The sequence below is a fragment of the Spermophilus citellus genome (genome assembly GCF_964194105.1).
Source record: "Spermophilus citellus genome assembly, chromosome: 6".
NCBI classification, from domain to species: domain Eukaryota; kingdom Metazoa; phylum Chordata; class Mammalia; order Rodentia; family Sciuridae; genus Spermophilus; species Spermophilus citellus.
The window spans coordinates 96,774,776-96,798,076 of NC_138187.1; the positions used below are offsets into that span (position 1 = coordinate 96,774,776).

General features: G+C 47.3%; 1 protein-coding gene across 1 annotated transcript; it reads left to right on the plus strand.

Annotated features, from left to right (window-relative positions):
- Positions 1-16,806: 16,806 nt before the first annotated feature.
- ZP4 (zona pellucida glycoprotein 4) lies at positions 16,807-22,968 on the plus strand (the record flags this gene model as incomplete). Its single annotated transcript, XM_081298200.1, has 12 exons — positions 16,807-16,972; positions 17,173-17,294; positions 17,378-17,480; positions 18,308-18,460; positions 19,032-19,219; positions 19,598-19,695; positions 20,493-20,623; positions 20,800-20,989; positions 21,061-21,211; positions 21,525-21,603; positions 22,586-22,696; positions 22,865-22,968. 12 exons carry the CDS (start codon positions 16,807-16,809, stop codon positions 22,966-22,968), a joined length of 1,596 nt encoding a protein of 531 aa, XP_081154326.1.
- Between the last annotated feature and the right edge of the window lie 333 nt (positions 22,969-23,301).

The following is a 23,301-nucleotide window of genomic DNA, read 5'->3' on the forward strand; positions in this document are numbered from 1 at the left end:
AGATTTCAGGAGGGTGGTGGAGGTGGCAGACCCCCCTGTGGGGAGTGAGGACCTCTTCCTGCAGGGCAAGGAAGACTTCATAAAGAGGAGATGCCAAAGGAGAGCCCAAAAGTGTGGAAGAGAATGGAGTGACTTTGACAGGGCAAATAAGGGAATTTTCACATGTCCTTGTAAAGGGACTCAGCACTGAATTTTCTGAGTTCCTGTCACTTGATGATTTGCTTCACCTGTTCTTGAGATAATTTGCCCCTTTGTGTCTCATTAAGTCATCAGGACTTGAGGAGCCCTGTGTGGTTCTAGGCAGCTCATTGTTCGTTCTAGTTCTTCTCCTTTCCCCCAGTGCAGTACGCAGAATGTAGTATGTCCTCAATAAACACTCGATGGCTCTCAGAGACCACATACAGCTAAATTCATACATTCTGACCGAGCCCCCATCGCCTTAAACATGCATCCCAGTGTCACTCATTTTCAGCATTCTCTTAATGCCCTTGTCCTCTTGATGTGGTCCAGATTGTATAGATGGGCACCTGTTTCTTCCCAGCACAGAGTTTTAGAGGCATGATGAACACAAGCTTGGGAGCATATGTGAGTGACAGCCCATAATAAAGGCCCCCTTTAAAAGCAGGGGGTGGAGGTTAAAAGGATAGAAGAAAGAGTTGGCTCTCAGTTTTTCAGCAAACTAACTAAAAAGTCATTATGGAATTGTTTTATTGGCCAAGAAGTAATTGTGTGTTGGCACAAGTTCAGCAAGGTTAAAAGAAGATTTTTTAACCCCAGTTTAACATCAGGGCATTTGCCTTAAGACAAATGGGCAATAAAAGCAAATGTGAAGGAAAAAAAATTCTGATTTAATTGCTGCTTCATTTAATTCAGGGTCCAAGAAAAATGAAACTTTCTGAGATACTGTATTCTCATTCAATGAACATCTCAACTTGGATTTTCCTTAAAACACTGGGATTTACATTGAGCTGTTTTTCCTTATACTTTTAAAAGAAAGAGCTTAAGAAAAAATTCAAAGTAAGTTACATTTTGTTCATTGGCATGGATCATTCATATCCTTAACTTGATACAAGGCATTGCAAAGTTAATTCCTATTTGGTGGTTTCAGAAAAGAGTGTCGACGATAACTGCTCACATCCTTAAGCATAAAGATGAACTATGCTTAGGCATTTTTTAGACTACAACATTCCTTAATGGAAATAACTTTTCAATCTTAGTTTTTTAGCTTTATGATCATGACATTAATTATACTTGAGGAGAATTCTAGCTTTTGTATCAGACAGACACATTGCTTGCAGAAAGAGATTATTACAAGCTAAAAAATAATTAATCGTGAATGGTGTCCATGTCAGAAGGTTATTTCAAGCAAGGAATTTTACCTTGGTACTAGTTTAATCACAAAATCATGCAACAAAATAAGAGTTGCCCAGTGTGGGTGCTGATTACCCTCAGGCTGACACACAGGGTGTGACCCCTGCCCACATCCAATATTGACCTTCCATCCAGCCTTCCCATGGGTAAGCTCTTCAGTGGAATTCACCAGGGACCAGCACTCCATAGTCCCTTTACTCTCAACCAGTGAAAAGCCTGGCCTCCTTCTTCACACCAACAATGACGCCAGGAGACTCAACATTCTCACACAGAATCCACAGGCCAGCACAGGCCTGCCTTCCCAGCCACTCTGGAGGCTGAGGGAGGATGATCACAAGTCCAAGGACAGCCTGGGAAGCTATTAAAATGAAAATGTTGGGGATGTATCTCAGTGTTAGACTGCTTGCCCAGCATGTGTGAGGCCGTGTTAAATCCCAGAGATCACCAAAAAGGAAGGGAGTGAGGGGAATCTACATAGAGGTTAAGCTAAAACATATCTTTCTCCCTTCTTAAAACATTTTTACTAAATCTGTGTGCATTGAAGGTGTGCAGCATGCGTTCTGATGTACATATTCCCAGTGGACAGTGGACGGATGCCTGGCTGAGCTATTGACATACCCATCATCTCACTATGTTACCTGTATGAGGTGAGATCCACCTCAGAGGTCCTGTTCTCAGAAAATCTCAAGTAGAGTATACAAGATAATTCACTATAGTCCCCAGATGCACATGAGACCTCGGGAACCTTTTAATTTAATGTATATGAAAATGTGTACCCTTTCACCGACATCAACCCGTTTCCTGGTAGCAGGGGCCCAGCCCTGGCAACCACTGTTCTACTCTCCTTAACCTCTCAAGGGGCTCTGTTCATGACTTCCTTCATCTCCACACACTTCAGAGCTTTCTCTCAGGTTTTCTCCAGACACTTCCTGCTTCCTTGGCTAATTTAGCCTTATCTGCATGATCTTTTAAGTAAGGTGGCTCTTCAGGATTAAACACCCACCCCCCAATTTTCTCTACACCATTTAGCTCCGGGCTTCAAACACTATCCAGGCCCATGGGTGCCAATTTAAATATACAGCCCCAACCTTCCCTTTGAGTTCCTTCACCAATACCTGCATCTGCCTAAGCAGCACTGTGGCATGAAGCTCTGAGGGCACATTAAATCTGGCATGTCCCAAATCACACCGAATCTTCCTCCCCAAGCCTGGCCTTCCTCTCGCGTAGCTCAGTTGAGTGGCACCACCAGAAACCCCCTCCTTCACCAGACCATTGAACACAGCATAGGTCCTCCCATCCACTTCTCCCTCACTCCCATGTCATAGCCTCTGTCTGTCCCCACCTCACCATCATAGAACAGCTACCATCTTCCCTTACCTGGACTACTGCCTAAGTGACCCCTGCCCACATCCAATATTGACCTTCCATCCAGCCTTCCCATGGGTGAGCTCTTCAGTATCTAGATTTGTTTCCTTCTCCCACCGAGAACCTTGTACTGGGCGTCCACTGCTCTCACAATGGGGACAGAACACTCAGGCTGTGTTTAAGCCTCTGCAATCTGGCCCCGGCCCACCCTGTTTCACCCTCCTCTTCTCTCTCCACTCCAGCCACACCAGCCTACTTTTAGTTGTTCTCTGCCAGTCTCTTAAGCGCTTTTCACCTATCCTTTCTTGCAGCTATCATAATATTCACATACTGATTTTTTGAGAAGTTGATTTCCTCTCTCCCCTAAATGATTCTTTGCAATATCAAAACCAAAATCACATACAATTATTTCCATAGTTTATCCCCAAACATCTTGCTCATGCAGGGTCGGTGTTCTACACACACCTGTTAGATGAATGAATGTCTGATCAGAGGTAACAGATTTGTAATTTATCTGTTAAGGTTATCTAAGATTATCCAGTAGATGGGTTCACCTAGAATGGGGAGAGATACTACCCATCAAAGAGTGAGCCCTGGGAGAACTGCCATTCACAAGCACCCAAGGAAGAAAGCGTGGGTGAGGTAAGGTTGTCGGAATTATACCAACATGGAAAATACTTCATCACCAGAAAACCACTTCCTTAGGTTGGTAATTCCCCCTATTTTGTCCCCTTTTAATGCAACAGGATTAAAAATTAATTTCTCACAGTTATTCCTTCATCCTCTTCTTATGGAGAGACCGACTGCACAGCCTAAGGTTAAGCAGACACCAACCCGTTTCTCTCCTGGGGTCCCTAGACCTGTCAACACAGGTGCCACACATGGTTTCACTCCAAGAAGCTGTGAGGCCAGCCCCTCTGCTTTCTTTATGAGGCACACCTCAGCTGCCCCTCCCTCCTCCTGAAAGAGACAGGTGGAATTCCCAAAGACAAGGTGGAAATACAGCAGGACCCAGAACTTCATGAAGGGGGTGCTGGATGAGACACAGGGCACACACTGCAATCTGCTCTCAGATAAACAGCATTAGCACTTGTGTGTTCGTACAATGCTTGACATGACTTGCTGAATCTGACAGATCTAACCAAAGCCCACACATCCACTCATTCCTCACCAGCGTTTCTAGTGCCAGCTGTGGTCAGTCGCTGTTCCAGCTGGTGGAACTCGGCAGGGACCAAGACAAAGTCTCTCACAGGGCTCAGTCCATAATTCGAACCAACCTGGGTGCCTGGGGAACCTGACAGCTGAACACCAGAGGGGCAGTCCCACCCACCACTCCCAGCCAGCCCTGAGGACTCACAGTCCACCTGCCATAGCTCACCTCCTTTAGAAGAGGACACCATCAGACTGAAACGTTCATTGAGGTCATCATTGGCTTTGGGAATCTGCATGATCTTAATTTCTTGATTCCTCTGCATTTTCCACATTTTCTAAATGAGCACATGTGACTTATTGGAGCAGCATGAATTGTTCCATTAACTCCAACTACCAAGAGAGTCACTTTTTTGTTATTTTTCAATTAGTGGTTCAAATCCTGATCCGCATTACTAATAGGAGGCCTCTTATCAGCTTGGGAGATGCCCCTTATCATTATCCTGGGGTAGGGTGGGTGGGCAGAGAGTTCCCCTAGGCAGGCAAGCTGAAGTCCTTCCCCTATGGAGGGCAGGCCAAGCCACAGACAGCAAGAGCCAAGCCTACCACTGTCACTGTATGCTTGCTACAATAGGGTATTTTAGTGCCAAAATATCACCAGAGTGCACCTAATATGCAGAATTTAGAGCTCAGATTTGCATTGCCACACATAACTATTTCCCAGGAGATGATTAACTGTCACATGCCAACCCATAGCTGATTCTGGTCTGTCCCCTGATCTAGAACCTCCCCATCTCCTCCTAACTGGGTGCCCATGCTTCAGAAATCCCACAGCTTTCCCTTCAAGTACACACACAAAAAAAGGATCTGGTCATGCTGTTGGTCCTCCTCAACCACAGAATCCACATCTGCAGACTCAATCAACCACGGACCACATGTCTCAGAAAAAATTCTATGTATGCTGAACATATACAGATATTGCCATTATTTCCTAAATGTTCCAACATGACAGTTATTTACATTGTATTGGGAGTTAAGTAATGTTAGAGGCAATATACTGAGAGGATTGTGTGGGTTATACACAAACACTATGCTTTTTCTATGCAAGACTTGAGCACCTACAGATTTTATTATCTGGGGAGGTCTAGGAACCAGCCCCTCATAAATCCCAAGGGATAACTGTGCTCTTCCCCATCTAACAGAAGTTACAGTGACGAGAAGCCCTTCAGCACATCCAATGGGGCCACACCCTGGCTTGAAGATCCCCTTTTGAAGTTCTGAGGCACTTTGCTGATTCTAAGTGGAGACAGAAGTACTAATGTGATCTTTAAACAGTCACCCCACTACATTCCAGAGAATACATAGATAAAACACAATAAATTACCTTGAGTCTATTTCTCACCACCCAACAACAGACTGCTATGCATTTTCCTGTCAGGCAAAATCTTGTTTGAGTGCTTTTTTCTTACTGGGTAACTTGATGGTAAAACTACCTATTTGGGCAAATCTTAAAAATTAGAAATAAAATGGAATGGACCAAGGTAGTATGTCCTGATTAATTTAACAACAACAACAAAAAAATTAAAAATATAACCCTTTATCTCACTGGTATTGGTGTGTTTTCTTATGCCTCAACATTTTATAACTATCCACATATGATTCCAGAAAAGGAGAGGTTTCCTTAATCAGACTTTTCATCATGGGAAAAAACAGTGGAAAGTGTTTACAACTCACTTCAAGCCATGACCAGTATTTTTATCAGAATGAGGCAAAATGATCAGCAATTGTGGCCTCAATATTGCATGAGACTTATATCGTAGAATTCTAGTGCACTGCGGGGATTTTCGAGAGGGTCAGCAAGGGTTACCTCATCACACAGTGGGGAAACTGAGATCCACTATTGCCAATGCGCCAAGTCATTCTCCCAGCTCATCATTCTTCCACAACCCGCAAGGGGAGCTTGGTCCCCAATAACATAGGTGACAGGTGATGGGGCCCTTGAGAGGCATTGGGGTCACAAGAGATGCCACACTGATGGATTTCTGTTTTTTTTTCAAGGACGAGGCTGCATCTCTCAGGAACTGGATTAGTTACCAGAAGAGTGGGTTGTTTTTAAGTGAGTTTGACTTTCTAGGCTTGTTCTCTTGCTTCTGGCCTCATCTCTCTCACTTGTACTTAATCCACCATGATGCCCTCATCAGAAGCCAAGGCCAGTGGCTTGATCTTGGGCTTCCAGAACTGTGAGCTAAACAAACTTCTTTTCTTGATGAATTACCCAGCCTTGGGTATTTTGTTACAGCAAAATTGTAATTAGATAGTTAACAACTCTTATGTGCCAGCCTTAGGAAGGGAAGTCCAAGGATGAATAACTATAAACAGAGGAGTCACTGTCTTCCTTGAAGCTGGAACTAGCTCCCAGGTGTCCTCAATGCCAGGGCAAAGTTCCTTCCTTCCCAGGAAGCAGTGAACAGAATGGCTTCACTGAAGTGGAATGCCATTTGGTGTCTGACTGCATCAACAAATACCCACCCAACCCCATACCCAAGAGGTGAACTTGCCACCAAGGGGTCACTTATACATAGAGACATTAATAACCTCTGTTTGAAATAAGATCTGGGAAATCATTTCCAAAATCATACAAACGACGTTCAACCTAATGGCATTATCAAACGCCCATATGACTTTGAAGGCTTTCTCCTTCATTTCAAGCCACTGCTGAATTATCTATGCCCCAGAGCATGAAAATGCAGTGCATAAATCAAAAACAAGCCGGTTGTTTTTTTCTGTGCCATTGCAGAAATATCAATTTGCCACATCATTTAGCAGCAAAGAAGAAAACTCCAGATGGGATCGGGGGAAGCATGAGCAATGAGCCTGATAACTTGGGGGGAACTTGGAATTTCTGACCAAATTGAATTCCTGATAGTTCCAGGGAAAGCATGAGTCAGGAGAACTCCCCTAGAGTCTCTGTTTTTATTTCCATCAGATTTACCTTTAATTCTCTCCCTAAAACTGAACCCCTTGGCCTACATTCCCCAATGCCAACTTGTTTCCCTTGTTTATTATACAACTTATTAGTGTCTTCCCATAAAAACATAATCCAGATTCTGTATCTACATTGGCAAGCATGAATCGAAGATTTTTAACTGTACAGGAGAAAATCTGTCTACATGCACACACACACACATACACACACACACACACACACACACACACACACACACACACACACCAGATGGAGGAAGCTTCTTTGGAGAAGCCCTTAGGGTCAGAAGAGCAGGGTCTGGGTGCAAGTCTCACATAAGATCCAAATCACTCCCACACCCAGTGACTCACAGAGGAAGGAGCTGGGCTATGTCACCCACAGCGCTTCCCTCCTAACACAGAGGCTCTTCTCCACTGGACAGGATCCTCCACCGTCTTCTATCTACTTCCTGTTGATTCATCTCCTTATCATTTAGTTTGTGAGTCATTCATTCATCATGGCAACCATCCACTGAAACTCCACTTCACCTCTAGATGGCTTCAGTTCCTATGTCACCAGCCACAGGCAGCTCTGAGGTCCTAACACTCTCTCTTTGACTTACTATGTCCCTTGATTAAAAAAAAAAAAAAAAAAAAAAAACATCATACTAGTGCTTGGGGCTTTTTTTTTTTGCATTATTTCTCTAATATATATTTGTGTTGTAGGTGTACACAATACTTTTGTTATTTTATTTATTTTTATGCAGTGCTGAGGATCAAACCCAGTGCCTCACACATGCTAGGCAAGTTCTATACCACTGAGCTACAACCACAGCCCTGCATTATTTCTTAATTGCTTTATTATATTTGCCTGGACTCTTATCTAAGCCTTGAACCCCTTCTCTAAAGAGTCAAAAGTCCTAGTTCCCCATCCCAATTTCCTCTCAACTACTCCCAACTAGTCTGAGCAGTGATTCTTCATTTTCATATATATATATATATATATATATATATAAATGGGAGATTCCTAAAATAGCTCCCAGCCCTAATAATGTGTAGGTCTAATATTTTATTTATCACTTAGATAAATGATTAGAATGTCATTTCAATGATTAGAATAATTGTAGTACATTGCAGGTGATGTTCCAGATGATGATTCACAGAGGTCATTGAGGTTGTGTTTTTGGAAGTGGCCAGAATTTCAGTGTTTAAAAACAGGTGCCTTTGGAAATGTCCCTCAGACTTTTGCTAGCAAGCTAAGAGCTTCAGAAGTCTTTCCCCCTGAAATCTTGGGAGAAGATGATATAAATATAGCTTTATATTTACTGGAAACAAAAGTCCTCCTAAAAATCCATTTTCAAAGTTTATGTTTTCAAACCACCAAGAAGCAATTCTCTTACCTATGAAGGGCAGTCTCTTGTCTCTTTGAATGAAGGGAAACATACCCATCATGTTATGGCCCAATTTAAGAAGAAAGAAATGGAACAATTAACAGTTTCAATTTGCAATTTAGAAAGAAAGGGTAAGATCTGATCAGGCTGACGTGTTCCTCATTTTCTGCTTGAAGAAAAAATAAAGGGTACTTATGAGAACTGTCCTCTGTTATTAAAATGAGATGATTGCCTCAGCCCTTCTAAGATGTTTTGTAATATTAATTTTTCCCTAATGACATTTTTAATATAGTCTGTGATAAATCACTGCCCCAGTCCTGCTCTTGGCAGAGTCGATGTATGGGACCGTAATAAGCATGACCCCTCTGTCTCTTACACAGATTGAAGTCATTCATTACCCAAGGCTGTGGCCAATCTGCATCTCTGGTCCACAAGCAGTTTTTCTCCAGCTGTTGCCTAAATTTGCCCTTACAACTATTTCTATCAATTCTGGAGATGTGTATATGACAATCTAATTTTGCAGGTAAGGGAGTAAGGAGGGGTTTTGTGCACCCAACCAGAGGAGGCTGGATCAGGCCACAGGCAGCTCCTGGGCAGGGGGTCATACTCACGGTTTTCAGAATGTGCACCTCCCCCACTTACCACATTAGCCTAAATGTTAGCTGAATTTGGAAGTAATCCTACTCCCTACTTTATCTTTTGTCAACACCAAGCAATTTTGATGGTTCTGTAAAACTAAGGCTTTGAAATTCCCCTTCAAAAAGAAAAAAAAAACTTGAATAACCTTGAATAGACTCTGTTGCTCTGATTATAACCTATTAATTCTCTACCAGATTAAGGAAGAGAGCAGAAATGAAGAGACAGAGAATACTAGACAGCCCCCAAATCACTTGCACTTAATCAGACATGATCTGCTGGCCATTCTTATGCAAAAGGTATAGGAACACTAGAAATCATTTTACTTGTGATTTCATGATTTTATTTATGCACTCATCAACAGGTAGCCATTGCTAGGTATCAGTCTGAGCAGAGAAATGCCTGCATGACTTGCTCAGAGGATATCCCATCAGTAAGCGCCAGGAGATCTCTCTCCTGTTCACCACTGTATCGCCAGCCCAGCCTAGTGTGCACAGGGGGTATGTCTGACCAGACAGATACTGGGACACAGAGAAGGAACAAGAAAATTAATGTAGACAGAAGCCAAGTTCTGTCTGAGAAAATATTCAATCCAGAGTAGGGGCTCAGCAAAAGCTAGCTGTTTATACATGTAGTGGAATAACTGTGATTTATTTCCAAAGCATTGACTACACTGTAGGATTTATTTGTGTTCAGATTGGATAAAAATATCTTAACACATTTTATGATTCTATTGATATTTGCTTAGAGGAAAATGAACAGTTGTTAGCAGCTTCTCATTTTCATTACATGTATTTGTGTGTGTACAAATATGCTTTTTGGCAAAGGCACTTGACTAGTCCCACTTCTAGGGAAGCTACAGAAAATGTAGAAAGGAGAGAAAGAGAAACAGAAAGACTAGTGCCTAAAGCCACAGAGGTTGCGGTCCTGCCCTATGGGTTGCAGGGCAGGAAGCTGCAGGGGTGATTTTTATTGTGTTTAGGATGAATTCTCAGGACACCACCCATTCCACGGGCATCTGTCACAGGTCTGCCGTGGTGAAGGCAGTGGGTTGAAAGGAACCCACCTCACACTCAGAGCACCTGCAGCCAAGAGGCCAAGACAGTGGTGGCGAAAGGGCTTGAGGAGGAAGGCACCAACATGGCTCCCAGGACCAGCACCCGCCTAGCCTGGCCTGACCAGAGAAGGGTTTCCAGACGAGGTGATGCTCAGCTCTGTTCTGTAAAGACCAGAATTGAGTGAAATAAAAAGGAGCCAAGCAGGAGCAAAGAAGCACACAAAATAGAAGAGTATTCCACAATTAAACACAGCACTTGGAAAACAGCAGATGGTCCACCTGGACCAACCTCTGGGAAAGGGAAGCCATGCTGGACACCCAGATGGTAGCATGGTGGGGAGGACCTGGCTGCTGTGCTTAGGAGCCAGCTCTGACCTGAAGGCAGCAGGACATTTCACACCCACACTGAGCACTGAAGTTTGAAATTTAAGCAGCCCCCAAGGGCCCTATCCTGAAGGCTTGATGGACAGCCTATAGAGCTATTGGGCACTGGGGGAACCTCAGGAGGTGGGACCTAGTGGAAGTCTGGTCACCAATGGCATGCCCTTGAAGGGGATGTTGGGACCCTAGACCCTCCTCCCTCTCTTAACTTCCCGGCTGCCATGGAGTGAGCAGTTTTGCTCCCACATGTTCCCTGCCATAATGTCCTTCCCAGCACAGGCCCAAAGCAGTGGAGTCAAGCAACCATAGACTGCAACCTCCAAAACTGAGGCAGAAAAAAAAAATCCTTTAAATTGATTATCTCCGGTATTCTGTTACAATGATGAAAAGCTGGCTAACCCACTGAGATTAACAAAAATGCAGATACGTCCAGTAGGGGGTCAAGACCTACAAAACAAGCCCGCCCCCCCAGAGCACAGGTGCAGGCCATTAAAACAGTCCTTCAGGAAGAGTCTAGAATCTAGGTACTCAGGATGGTTCAGCCTTTGACACAACACACTGCCACAGGCTTCCTCACAGAACAACCTCTAAGGACCTAGGCTCTCCTGAACCCTCAGGAATAGAATCTTTTTACCTTTCTACTCAGAAGGCAGAGAAAGCACTCAAATCCCCAGAGGCATGTGCCCAGCAGACTTCAAGGCATCCCCATAGTGAGACCCAATGCTCCCCACAAACTCGGCTAAAACAAACCCATCAGCAGGGTCCCTGCTGTTCGCATGTGTGGTAAACATGTTCAAGGCAAGACCCAGCATCCTGCCTTATCAAAGGGCAGAAAGTCATGGTGAAAGAGTAAAGGCACAAGGAGAGCCAGAAAGCAAAAAATCTTCTTAAGGAACACATTTGAATAATAAAAGAATTGAAAGGCTAGAACCAAAAAATAATCCAGAGCTCACTCATCTAGCAAACACCATGGGAGCCCGTGAAGTGGCAATGTGGAGGATACCAAGGTGAACAGGAGTGGCCAGCCTTCACCTTCCTTACAGTCCAGGAAGTACCTGCTGCTAGAGGAGCACAGCCCCAGAGCACTGGAAAACAAGTGAGAAGGAACTGCCCCCAGCAGGGGGCAGCAGGAGGCCTCCCTGGAGAGGAGACCCTGGAAAGCTCTGCCCAGCCCTTGCTCCAGCTGGAGTGGGATGGGGTTGCCTGGAAGGCTGCTTAAGCCAGAGCTGGCCCTACCCTCAGAGCTTCCAGTTGAGTAGATCTGCAGTGAGGCCCCCAATTTGCATTTCTAACAAGTCACCTGTTAGTACTGAGTCTGCTGGGCCAGGGACCAAATTTTCAAAACCTGTGCATCAGGGAAAGTTAGGACTTGAGTGAAAGAGATGAGGTTGTGGGGATCCCACAAAGAGGAAGCCATGTAACAAAGGTACCTGGTGAGGAAAGCTAGGACACATCCTAGCTGCAGTCGAGCATGGGGTAGGATATGAGGCACATGATAATAAGGTACCATCAGACAAAACCTTGGAGAACCAATTACCCAACCCACTCCAGTTAGCTGAGCGCAATTGTGCTCAAACACAGAGGTTTTCACCATAAAGCAATGACCACCTGGCCTCCCTAACCCTCTACTCACCAGTTCTCCCACTACCTGAACTGAAACGGCCATTAGTACCAAACCATTCAGTTGTCAGGGGCCTAACTGATCCCTTCCCTCTAAATAAAAAAAGAGTTGCAAAATCCCTTTAGTCGAGTGGATGCAAGGCCGAGAATCTCCCAAAAGGAGTTTTAACAAAATGTACAAAGTTTCTGTTTTGCCTTAAAAAAAAAATAGAAAAGAAAACTCAACCCAGATAAATGTTAGTATGAGCAAGGCAAGTTTACAACACTTTGTCAGAGGTTACATGTTGAATTGTATTCCCCACCCCCACAGATTGAAGCCAGGTTGAAGTCCTAGACCCCAGTACCTAGAATGTGGCCTTATCTGGAAACAGGGTCTTTATAATCAAGTAAAGATGAGGTCACTCCAGTAGGCCTTAATTCACTATGATTGGTGTCCTTACAGAAAGGAAATCTGGGCACAGGGAAGAGGCTACGAAGACTCATGGGGAGGGTGGCATGTGAGACAGAGGCCTGGAGCTGCACCTCAAACCGAGGAACACCACGAGTTGCCGGCCAAGCCGAGGAGCTACAAGAGAGAGAAAACCAAGGGTTGTTCTTGTGCATTTCAGAGAACACAGCCCTACCAAAACCTTGATCTCAAACTTCTGGCCTCTACAACTGTGGACTTTGTAATCAGACAACAGTGCTTATTCTGAAACCATAATGGCATGGAAAGTGTGTTCTGTATTATTTTGGGCAATTCCTCAGATGATACACATTAAATTAGCTGTTCCCACCCACACTATGAGGAGGCCAATTAATTGTGCAATGGCACCTGCCAACTTCAAGACTTGTGTAGCAGCCAGTCAATCTGGCCGTAGACTTTGTTCCTTCTGCATACCTCTCTGGCTCTGGATTGATGGATACTTGACCACAGGCCTGTGCTAGTAATTAATAAGTAGGCAGGAGCCACTTTGAGTACCAACTGGCTATGTGTGGAGAAGCTCTATAAAGATCACCTGAAATCACTAGAGTAAGGGTTTTCCCCTCTCAACATTTTAAAGTCAGAATAAGAAGCCACGATAATTACATGTTTCATGGCAGTAGAGGGGTGACGATGGAGACTCCACTGGTTTATGGTACCTGAACAGTAATGTCACCTATGAGGAGGACACATCCACCCACACACCCTAGAGAGAAGGGAGCAGGGCCTACCGTGAAGTGGATGAGCATGATCAGGGCTGGAGAAGGGTGTGCATGTCAACAGAGAAGGCCCAGATGGGCAGGAAAACCCAGCCACATTGTCATTAATCTTCACCTCAAAGATCTTAACTGTGTTTAGCAACTTACTCCCCTAGTGCTTTCTTAATCCCTTCTTCCACTGAAAGGAGAGAAAAACTGACATTCCTCACACAGTCCCTAGAGCTGCTCAGCCAGGGGTCTGATGCCTACAGACAGAAGGATGACGCCCCCTCCCACTCCTGGTCACCATGGCAAAGGAAGGGTGAGGGTGGAGAGAAGAAACATGAACAAGGCACTGCACAGGAAGCAAGGTAGACTTGAGAGTGGATCTCGAGGTCCTGGGTAGAGATGAACTGAAAGAAGGGACAGGTGAGGGATCTCATCACCTCACAAGCAACTCTGGACTACCCTTCATTATGCTTGTTGAAAAGGAAAACCTTGGAAGTACTTTATGGTACATTAAGTTTGGCATCTTCCTTTCAAAGAATCCTAATTTCCACCACCTGCCCAGAATAGCTGGCTGCACCTTCATGCCCCCCTAATGACTGGTGAGCCCTCACAATGGTCCTCCCTGTTGGGGGTGAGGTTGATTATTGCTTTTTCACACTGGTTTCATGGGCCTCGTTTGCCTGCAACCTCCAACCTCCCCCTAATAGGGGGCAAAGCTTCAAAGACAGCAGGACAAGTGCTGTAAAGGTCGGAGCCCAAGGAATCTGTCCCGAGGGGCCAGAAAGTGTCGTGTAACCACTCCTGTGCAGCCAGACTGCAATATCTAGAGCCAGAACCAGGTGCATCTGTGTTTCATTAAAGGTGCCTTAGTAAGGTTCACGTAGCCCATGCTTGTTCTGGAGATCGAGTAGAAGCATTTCAGTGGGAACCTGCCAGTTAAATGAGGTCTGTGGAAGCCAGCGTCTTTCCCTCATGGCTCAGCTACCCTCATTTTCCCCCTCTGAGGGATCCTGACTGGTCAGGTCAGTAGAGGAGGTAGGAGCAGCTTGGCCTTCTGTGCAGGACTCCCAAGCAGGTAGCAAGGGGAGATTAAATCTGCCTACAAAATGCATCACACCAGTACCACAATGATTAGAGAGTTTGGAAAGTCTCCGACAAGTTAGGTGCTTCACATTCTGTTTGCAATGGTATTAAAATGATTTCTAAACTGACCAGGTGATTCTAATGTAAGAAAATAGAGCAGCTTTTGTGATCCAAATTGAAAGGACAGATTATATTTTGAAATAGGGAGTAGGACACTTTATCAGGCAGGCCAGCAGCTCTGCAAGGTGGATCACACATTATCACTGTTCTGAATTTTACTTTTGGAATAGAATGATGTCCTTGAAGGATTTAGCCTTGAATGAGCATGAAATCACCTGACCCCAGCCCTGCAAGTGTTCCCTTGGGGTTTTTTCTTGAACCTTTCTGTAGTGTCAAGGTATTAGTGTCATCCTGGATGGACCTCCACATTGTTCCAGACTTCTATGAACTTTAAACTGCATGAGGTCAATGCACTAGGGAATGCAGTCCTAGGAATCTAGGCTGTTCCTCAGATTGCCGTTGATTGAATGAGTCTATTGCTTGACACCTGTCCCCACTCTGCCTCCCAGTTGGTCTTGTTGAAGTTAGCCACAATTTAGTGAGTGAGTATTGGAATAAGCTCTGTGCATGCATCCCATCACCTACCAACAGCCTCTAGCTGTGCTAATGCTTCCAAGAATGAGTATAAGGATCACTGATTTTTCATCATTTTATAAAGGAACATATAAAGTAAGTCTAGTTGGGATACTGGACCTAACTCCTGAGACATCTCCTAGAAATCTAATCCTTAACGGGGCACAGGGGTGCACATTTGTAATCCCAGAGACTCCAGAGGCTGAGACAGGAGCATCACAAGTTCAAGGCTGGCCTCAGAAACTTAGTGAGACGCTCAGCAACTCAGCAAGGCCCTGCTTCAAAATAAAAATTAAAAATTAAAAAATCTGGGGAATGTGGCTCAGTGGTAAAGCACCCTCAGGTTCAATACCCAGTACCAAAAAATAAAAAATAAAAAAACTTATATAGTTCATATATGCAATCAATCATGTGTATGTCCTTGAAGAAAAAGTGTCTCAGGGCTGAGTTTGAGCCCATAAAGGAAAGAACCTGCACAGCAAGGTTTAGAAACCACACTTTGGAGCTAGCCCTGGGCAGGTATCAGTGACAGTGCTCAGCAAGGGAGTGCTCACTGTCCAAGACCCTGGGGATGCCAGGAGCCGATGCCCTCAAGTGCCCCATTAATGAAGCCGGGTAAGAAAGAGTCATAGCACAAAGCTGTAAATCCTATGAGGGAGTAAATGCCATCTGAGACCCAGCCCTGGGCGTCTGAACCAGATCGGGCCAGGAAGCCACATCCCCTCTCAAAGACAGCAGAGCCCAGCACTAGTCCAAGGCTGTCTGCCCCTCCCCCCCGTGTCACCAGTACCCCGGGAAGATGGAGCTATGTGTTTTCTTTCATTATAAAGAAAGAGAATTGGAGATCCTTGTTGTATAGTCTCAGTGCTTTGACCCCTAGCTGAAGAAAATGTTTCAAATGACAAAATATCAAGCTAAATATACTCAGATGACTATTTGGGGACATGGGTGGCTCACCTTGCTGGTGAGGAATGCGCCCATCCATCCCTCGGTCTCCCAAGGTGCCGTCATAGGCTGACTTCAGGCTCTGACCTAGGGTAGCCAAAGTGTGTACCTTTTAACTATAACAAAGACATAAGAAATAAGCCTACAAAACTCCAACCTCCTCAGGAAAACATGCAGAGACAGGTGAATGGCAAGGTGCCTAAATAGCTATAGAAATCAGATGGAACCATGACTACTTCTCATTTCCCCTGAAATCCCACCAGGGAGCCCAAAGGACAGTACAGTGACTAAAGTCTTGGGATTCGTCAGGAAGAGACCTCTGGGATGGGATTCTCTGAGGACCAGACGGGGCTCTAAATCAACTGGTCTCAGGAATCAGGTTTAAGGTTTTCTTGGATTTTAATTCCAACACCAATTGTACAGCGACTTCCCACCAAAGCTCAGAACCAGAGTTCAGGGCCCTCCAGGGCATCAGCTCTTCACTGCTTGGCCCAGCCTCGTGCCAGGCACTCAATGCAGAATCTCTCACCGAATCCTGACACCAGGAGAATGAGCTCATTTTACTGAAGAGAACCACAATTCTGAAAAAGTGACTTACCCAAATCCCATCACCCACAGATGGCAAGCTGGGACACTTACTCCAGTATGCCAAGCTCCCGGGCAGGACTTCGGCAGTCCTACACTTTGGAGCTAGCCCTGGGGCAGGTACCAGGGACAGTGCTCAGCACAGGGAGTGTTCACTGTCCAAGACCCTGGGGATGCCAGGAGCCGCTACCAAGCGGAGTCAGTGTGACATCCAGCAAACCCTGGCGGCCCCTCGTCAGGGGAAAGGACCAGCATTTTCCTGGGCCCTGGGGGCTTCTAATGGGAGGCAGCTGCAGACTGTGAGAATCCCCTTTCCAAGGCCTTTCACCTGATGTGAAGGGTGCACACCTGAGACCAGGCCGTCCTTCTGGGTATAAAGAAGCCCTCTGGGCCAAGGGGACGGGCTTCTGGGAGAGTAGCGGTGGGGCTCGTGGCAGCCAAGCTCTGGGTAGCGCCATGCAGCTGCTGCAAACCTTCTGGCTCTGCTTTCCATTGTCTCTTGCTTTGAGTGACCAGCATGAGGTGCCAGGCGATCCTGGGGTCCTCCGCTGTGGGCTGCAGGGTTTTCAGTTCTTCGTAAACCTCACCGACCAAGAAGTGACCCCTGTGCTGACAGCATGGGGTAAGGGCAGCGACTCTCTCCACCTGCCTCACCTCCGTGAACTCCACGGCCCCTGATGCAGAACATCAGCCTAAGAGCCCCTTCCGAAGCTGTGGCCCTTGAACACCTCCCATTGGCAGCACCCCTGGGGTCCAGTGGCAGGCCAGGCACTGGTGACTAGGATGATTGACCTCTAGTGCTTTCACCTCCCCTTTCCCCAGATAAGCAGGGGTCACCGCACAGACTGCAGAATGACTCCAGCTGTGGCACCTGGGTCAAGGAGGGCCCTGGCAACTCCGTGGCACTGGAAGCAACCTACAGTGGCTGCTACGCCACTGAGTGGGTGAGTAAGACCCGGCCGCCAGGGACCAGAGATCTCCTCCCACAACCAGGCAGGCTGACTCCCCTTGGGCCTGTTCCTTCCAGGGATCCCAATATGTCATGCCTGTCGGAGTGGAAGGGATAGGTACTTCTGGATTCAAGGTGCTATTGAAGAGGAGGCTGCTCAGGTGTCCTGTGGACCATCCAGGTAATGGCGGGAAGGAGTCAGGATCTGGGTGGGGTGCCGCTGTTGCAAAATGCCTGTGGCCATTCTACCCGCTCTATGCAGCCACTCTCATAAACCACTGCTTCTCCAGCCCTCACCTCCCTTGGGCTGGCACCCTGGTGAGGACTTGGAGTGTTATCCCACCTGATCTGGTGGTTTGGTCCCTGCAGTAAGCCTGCCCAGGGGCCTGTCACTGAGTAGCAGAGCTTGACTTCAAGCAAGAATTAGCCCAGGACCAGGAGATCCTCACCCAGTAAACGGGGCCTAAGGGATTTAGCAAACACCTGGGAAAGACTAGGACTCATCTCCCACCACAGTGGACCTATTTGATCATTGAACTAGGGAATTGTCAGAGACAATGACGCTAAAGTTCAGAAAGCATTGCCTGGCCAGCTGAGAGCCTGTCTCGCTATCAGCCAGTGGAACTGGACCACACTTTCCACTACCTGCTCCTCAGAACAGTCTGGAGGCGTGAGACAGTGAGGAGTCAGACACCATCAAACCAGGCCTATGTTCTAAAAGATCTTCAGGTAGCTCCTATTTTAGGAAGGAAGGGGAGGGCTGTTACCTGGAAGCAGGAAGGAGACCCCTTGCTCCTCTGGTCTTGCCATTGTTCCCACCTAGAGGGTGCTCGGGAGGCCCCACAGGGGGCTTGACTTAATGTGTACTTGACAGCTCAGACTTAATCTAATCTGTAACGTGGACAGACCTACTGCAGTCCTCTGTAGGTCTGGGAACTGGCTGTTGAGGCTCTGTAACAGTGACGATCTGCCAGCTACAGCTACTCTCCTCTCAACACCCATCCCCAGACGCTCTGGATGCCGCCCTGTGTGACTCTGTACCAGTGAGGGACAGACTGCCCTGTGCTCCTTCACCCATCTCTCGAGGAGACTGCGAGGTGCTGGGCTGCTGCTATGGCTTGGACAAGGAAGAGGCGGGCTCCTGTTACTATGGAAACACAGGTGAGTGAGTGAACTGTCTCTGAAGCCCAGGGTACAGGCTTGCAGAGGCGGCAAACACTGACGGTGCAGGAGGCTGAAGTAAGGCCAAGCCTCCTAGGGCTCTGGGACCCTGCCAAGCACTCTGTCAGCCTCCATCATCGATTCTCCCAGACTCCAAGCCACAGCAAATACTCGGGGACCTCAAGGAACAAAGTCAGGTACTCGTTAATAGATGGAGACTTCATCTTTGCCCAGGGAATGGCCACGTTGGTGGCTGATGGTCAGATTGTTCAGAGAGCCTTTTTTCAAAAAGTGTTTCTCCAGACCCCAAATCATGCTCTAAGGTTTTGAAATCCAAAGAGTCTTCTCGGTAAGCCTCTCTCAGATCTGAATTCTGGGAAGATGGGGTACCATCCCAGGCTCACAAAGCTGCCACAAGGCAGTTAGACCCTGGCCTCAGGCCACAGTGGCCAGGCACGACTCAAGCCCTGCTCTTCCCTGGGCCTCCTGTGGGCTGTGACACATAAACTGCCCTGAATTGGTCCAATCATGGAAGTAACGACCAATCCTCACAGCTGTTCCGGTGTTTCAGTGACCTCACAGTGTACCCAAGAGGGCCACTTCTCCATCGCTGTGTCCCGGAACTTGGCCTCACCTCCACTGCGCTTGGATTCTGTGTACCTGGCCTTCGGGAATGACAGCGACTGTAACCCCGTGACCACAACTCATGCCTTTCTCCTGTTCCAGTTCCCGTTTACTTCCTGTGGCACCACAAGACGGGTAAGAACTGCCACCTTGGGCTCTTCTCCTGGTTCTAGAAATCGAGGGCCATGATTGACAGCTGGAATGTCCTGGCCAGGAAGGACAGTCCTGACTCCTGGTGTTCAGGATGGTCTCTAGGGCCAGAAGAAAGACACCTCTGAGATGATTGAGGCTTCCCCTGGGCATCAGTAATGCCATCCTGGCTGTGATCCAAGCTACTGAGAAGAGAAATGAGGAACAGGCTCCTCCGGCTGCTCCATTCTGCAGTGAACTGTGCCTTCCAGATCAGTCACTGCCAGGAGCTCCCGCCTCTGCTCAGGGCAGGAAGTGTCACAGGTCAGGGACTAGGTCAGGGAAGTGGTGGGAATGACAGACTCCTCTTCACCCTCTCCTCAGATTGCTGGGGACAAGGTGGTGTATGAGAACGAGCTGGTGGCCACTCGAGATGTGAGAACCTGGGGCCATGGCTCTATCACCCGCGACAGCATCTTCAGGTAAGGTCTTGGTTACCTAAGGGTCTCTGACCAGAGTGACTTCCCTCAGTTCATAACACGGATCAAGGGTGAGCCCCAAGTCCACAGAGGAACCCTCATCAACAGCAGAGGGTCAGTGCCTCTTTCTGCCAGTTGTGGTGACCATTAAAGTCCACCTGCCTCACTGCACCAACTTGATCTCAGTCCTCACCTGGGCTCCAATCTTTAATGTCATGTTAGCCTTCTCCCTTCTTCCATTGTCCAAGTTGGAGCCAAGAGTGTCCCTTTGAGATCTTTCCTCAGCCATACCTCATGCTTTAAGTAGCTTGGTCTTCTATAGTGTGAAGGTACCGTGGCCATAACTCTGAGCCTGGGTGGAAATGACTCCTACTCCCCTACCCTCCTACTTGCCCTCTGACACTTGGCCCCTGACCCACTGTGCCCCAGCCTCAGGGGAGCTCCAAAGAGCCATAAGCACTTTCCTGTCCCCAGCTTTGCTCTGAGTTGGGTGTTCCTCTCACTCCTGCACCCCTCAACTGTCACTTCTGCTCTCGTGTCAAGATGTTCCCCGACCACCTTCTCTACAGTAGGCACCTGCTCCTCAAGGTGTTTTCTTGTATGATTCTTGCCTCCAACTTGCACTGGTCCTTGTTACATATTGGTCACTCTGACTAAAATACAACTCCCACAGGGTAGGAACCACGTCTGTCACACTGGAGTTTGTGTAGTCCCTAGTACTGGGTGGCCTTTAGGAATTAAAATGAAGGGAGGTATGGCCAGCCCCTCAAACTAGCGAAAATCTTTTTTTTTTTACTCAGGCTTCGAGTCAGCTGCCGCTACTCCATAAACAGCAACACGTTCCCCGTTAACGTCCAGGTTTTCCCTCTCCCACCGCCCCTTGCTAAGGCCCAGCCGGGAGCCCTCACTCTGGAACTTCAGATTGCCAAGGGTAAGACCCTCCTGCCTGGAGTACCTGTCCTGCAACCAGTTCCTTTGCGGTTCTGGGCCTGGAAAGGCTAATGTGGTAACAAGATGGTTACACAGTGTTCAGGGGGGTGACAGGCTGTGACTTACAGGTTCCTAGCTGTCTGCACCACTCTAACTCCTTACTCTGGCTCTGTGCAGATGAGAACTATGGCTCCTACTACGCTGCTTGGGACTACCCAGTGGTGAAGCTGCTCCGGGAGCCCATTCATGTGGAGGTCTCCATCCTGCACAGGACAGACCCCAATCTGGGGCTGCTCCTGTGGCAGTGCTGGGCCACACCCAGCCCCAGCCCCCAGCAGCAGCCTCAGTGGCCCATACTGGTGAAAGGGTAAGTGGTTCTCTTGTATGTAGGCACTAGTCCCCTGAAGCCTGTCCTGACCACGCGGCCTCCTGGTCCAGGTGCCCCTATGCAGGAGACAATTACCAAACCCGACTGATGCCCATCCAGAAGGTCCCCAGCCTGCCATTCCCCTCCCACCACCAGCGCTTCAGCATTTCCACCTTCAGCTTCGTGGACTCGGCGAGGACTAAGGAGGCTCTTGGGGGACAGGTTCGATGCTCCTTTCCATGCCACTTGGCAGGTCTCTGACCCCTCGCCTTGGAACTGTCCCCATCCTGCCCTCCCCAGCCAGGCTAGCTCTTTGATGCTGCCTGCTAGTCCTGCCTGAACAGCCCTGGATACCAGAGACATGAATGGTGGCTGTCACATGGGCCCTAGTTCTTCAGGGCTGTGGTAACATCAGCTGGGACATATCAAGTTGTGCTGACAACTACCTCTCTGAATCCTTCCTGGGGAGATGAAGTGGGTTGAGATGTCTGACACGGTGGCACTGCACCATGACCAGAGTTCTTTTGGCCTCCAGGTGTACCTGCACTGCAGTGCGTCAGTGTGCCAGCCTGCAGGGACCCCAGCCTGTATGGTGACCTGTCCTGTCGTAAGGGGTGAGTATGTCATCTATACTAGTGGACACACACAAATGGATCATGATCCCAACTCCCAACAGTTCTTGGCCCATGGCCAGGACTCTCATCAATAAAACCTCTCTAGGTACCAACTGCAGTATCATAACCCAGAGACAGCCAACTTTCTGGAATGTCAGGCCCTTTAAAATAGAAGCAATAAACTCTCAACCTGAGCTCTTTCCCAAATGAGCTTTAAAACCAGGAGGCAAACCAGTCCATGGCCCACACCTGGCTCAACTCCACAAAACACACCTGGCCAGGTAATAAATGTCAATCTCTATGCCCACCTGAGGGCACTTCTGGTGATGTGGTCTAAAGACCCTTAGCTGGAATGATTGTAAACTTGCACCATCCCCTGTCGGGCAGACCCTGTGCTGCTGTAGCGTGCTTGCTTCCACAGGTATGATCTGGTATCTATCTCTTCCTTGACTTGGGATTCATAACCCTTAAAGCTCTAAGTCACTTCTAGCAATCAGAAAACACGAAACACTCATAGTAACTAACTGGTAGTTACAGGGCAGGGCATTATGTTAAGTGCTTTCCATTCAACCTGATGTACGTTAGTCCTACTCCTAAAGGACTAAACCACCTTAGATTGACTTCAGCTGACAGGTTAAAGCATTTCTGCTCTTACTTCCTATTTCAACAGTTAAATACCCTTCCCTATGATATCAAGACAACTGAATTATAAAGGGGTTACTGTCGGTGACACTTCTGGAAAAGGATAATTTGAGAAGTGTTCCTAACATCAGGACTTCTATGCCCTGATTCTGGTGAAACTGAGGCAAGAGCATTAGATCCAAAGCGTCAGACCTGCACAAATTGCTAACGTGAAGCCCTTATAAGGCTGGTAAAGAGCTCTGCCTGTGGCCCCTTGGTTTGTGTCCTAACACTCCCTACCCCTGCTCTGTGTGTACAAAAATTAAAATTCTAACGCTCCTGGCTCTCATGTCTCTAACAGGAAGAAGAACTGACCTCTATCAGAACAGTACTGCCAGCATCTCCAGCAATGGCCCCATGTTGCTTCTCCAAGCCTCTAAGGACCCTTTGGAAAAGTCCAATATACACTTAAGTGAGTGGGAGGACACTTAACCAGCCACCTGAACCTGCAGATGAGAGCTCCTTCCTCTCCCTCCTGTCTCTGACCATCCCCTTACTGCCATCCCTTTACCAAGGACGATGGTGGGTCTTCATCAGGACAGACTTCTGTGGCACTCACTGATTACCTCTCCATCCCCAGGTGCTCCAGTAGATCCCAAGGCTCTGTGGGTGGCAGGACTTTCTGGCATCCTCGTCGTCGGAGCCTTGTTGGTATTCTACTTGGCAATCAGGAGACAGAGATGAGCTCCTCAGACCAAATGTGTCAAATAAAGCCAGACTGCCCTGCCATGTGTGCTGAGCTTGTCACTTGATCGGCCAATTCTAGGCTAATTCTTAACTGCTCTTAATCTCATCCTACCAGCCTGGGGTGGTGTCTCACCTGAGAAAGGCTCAGATACAGGAGTATCTTTCTGAACAGAACAAACATTTTTTTATAGCATTTCAAGGCTGATAATTCAAGGTATGGGTGTGTGTGTGTGTGCACCAAGTATCTCGGGGCTTAACAGGCTGTAAAGACTCAAAGGGGAATAGAACAAAGCTCTTCCATTAGACAAGAACAACCAAATGAGGGTAGGA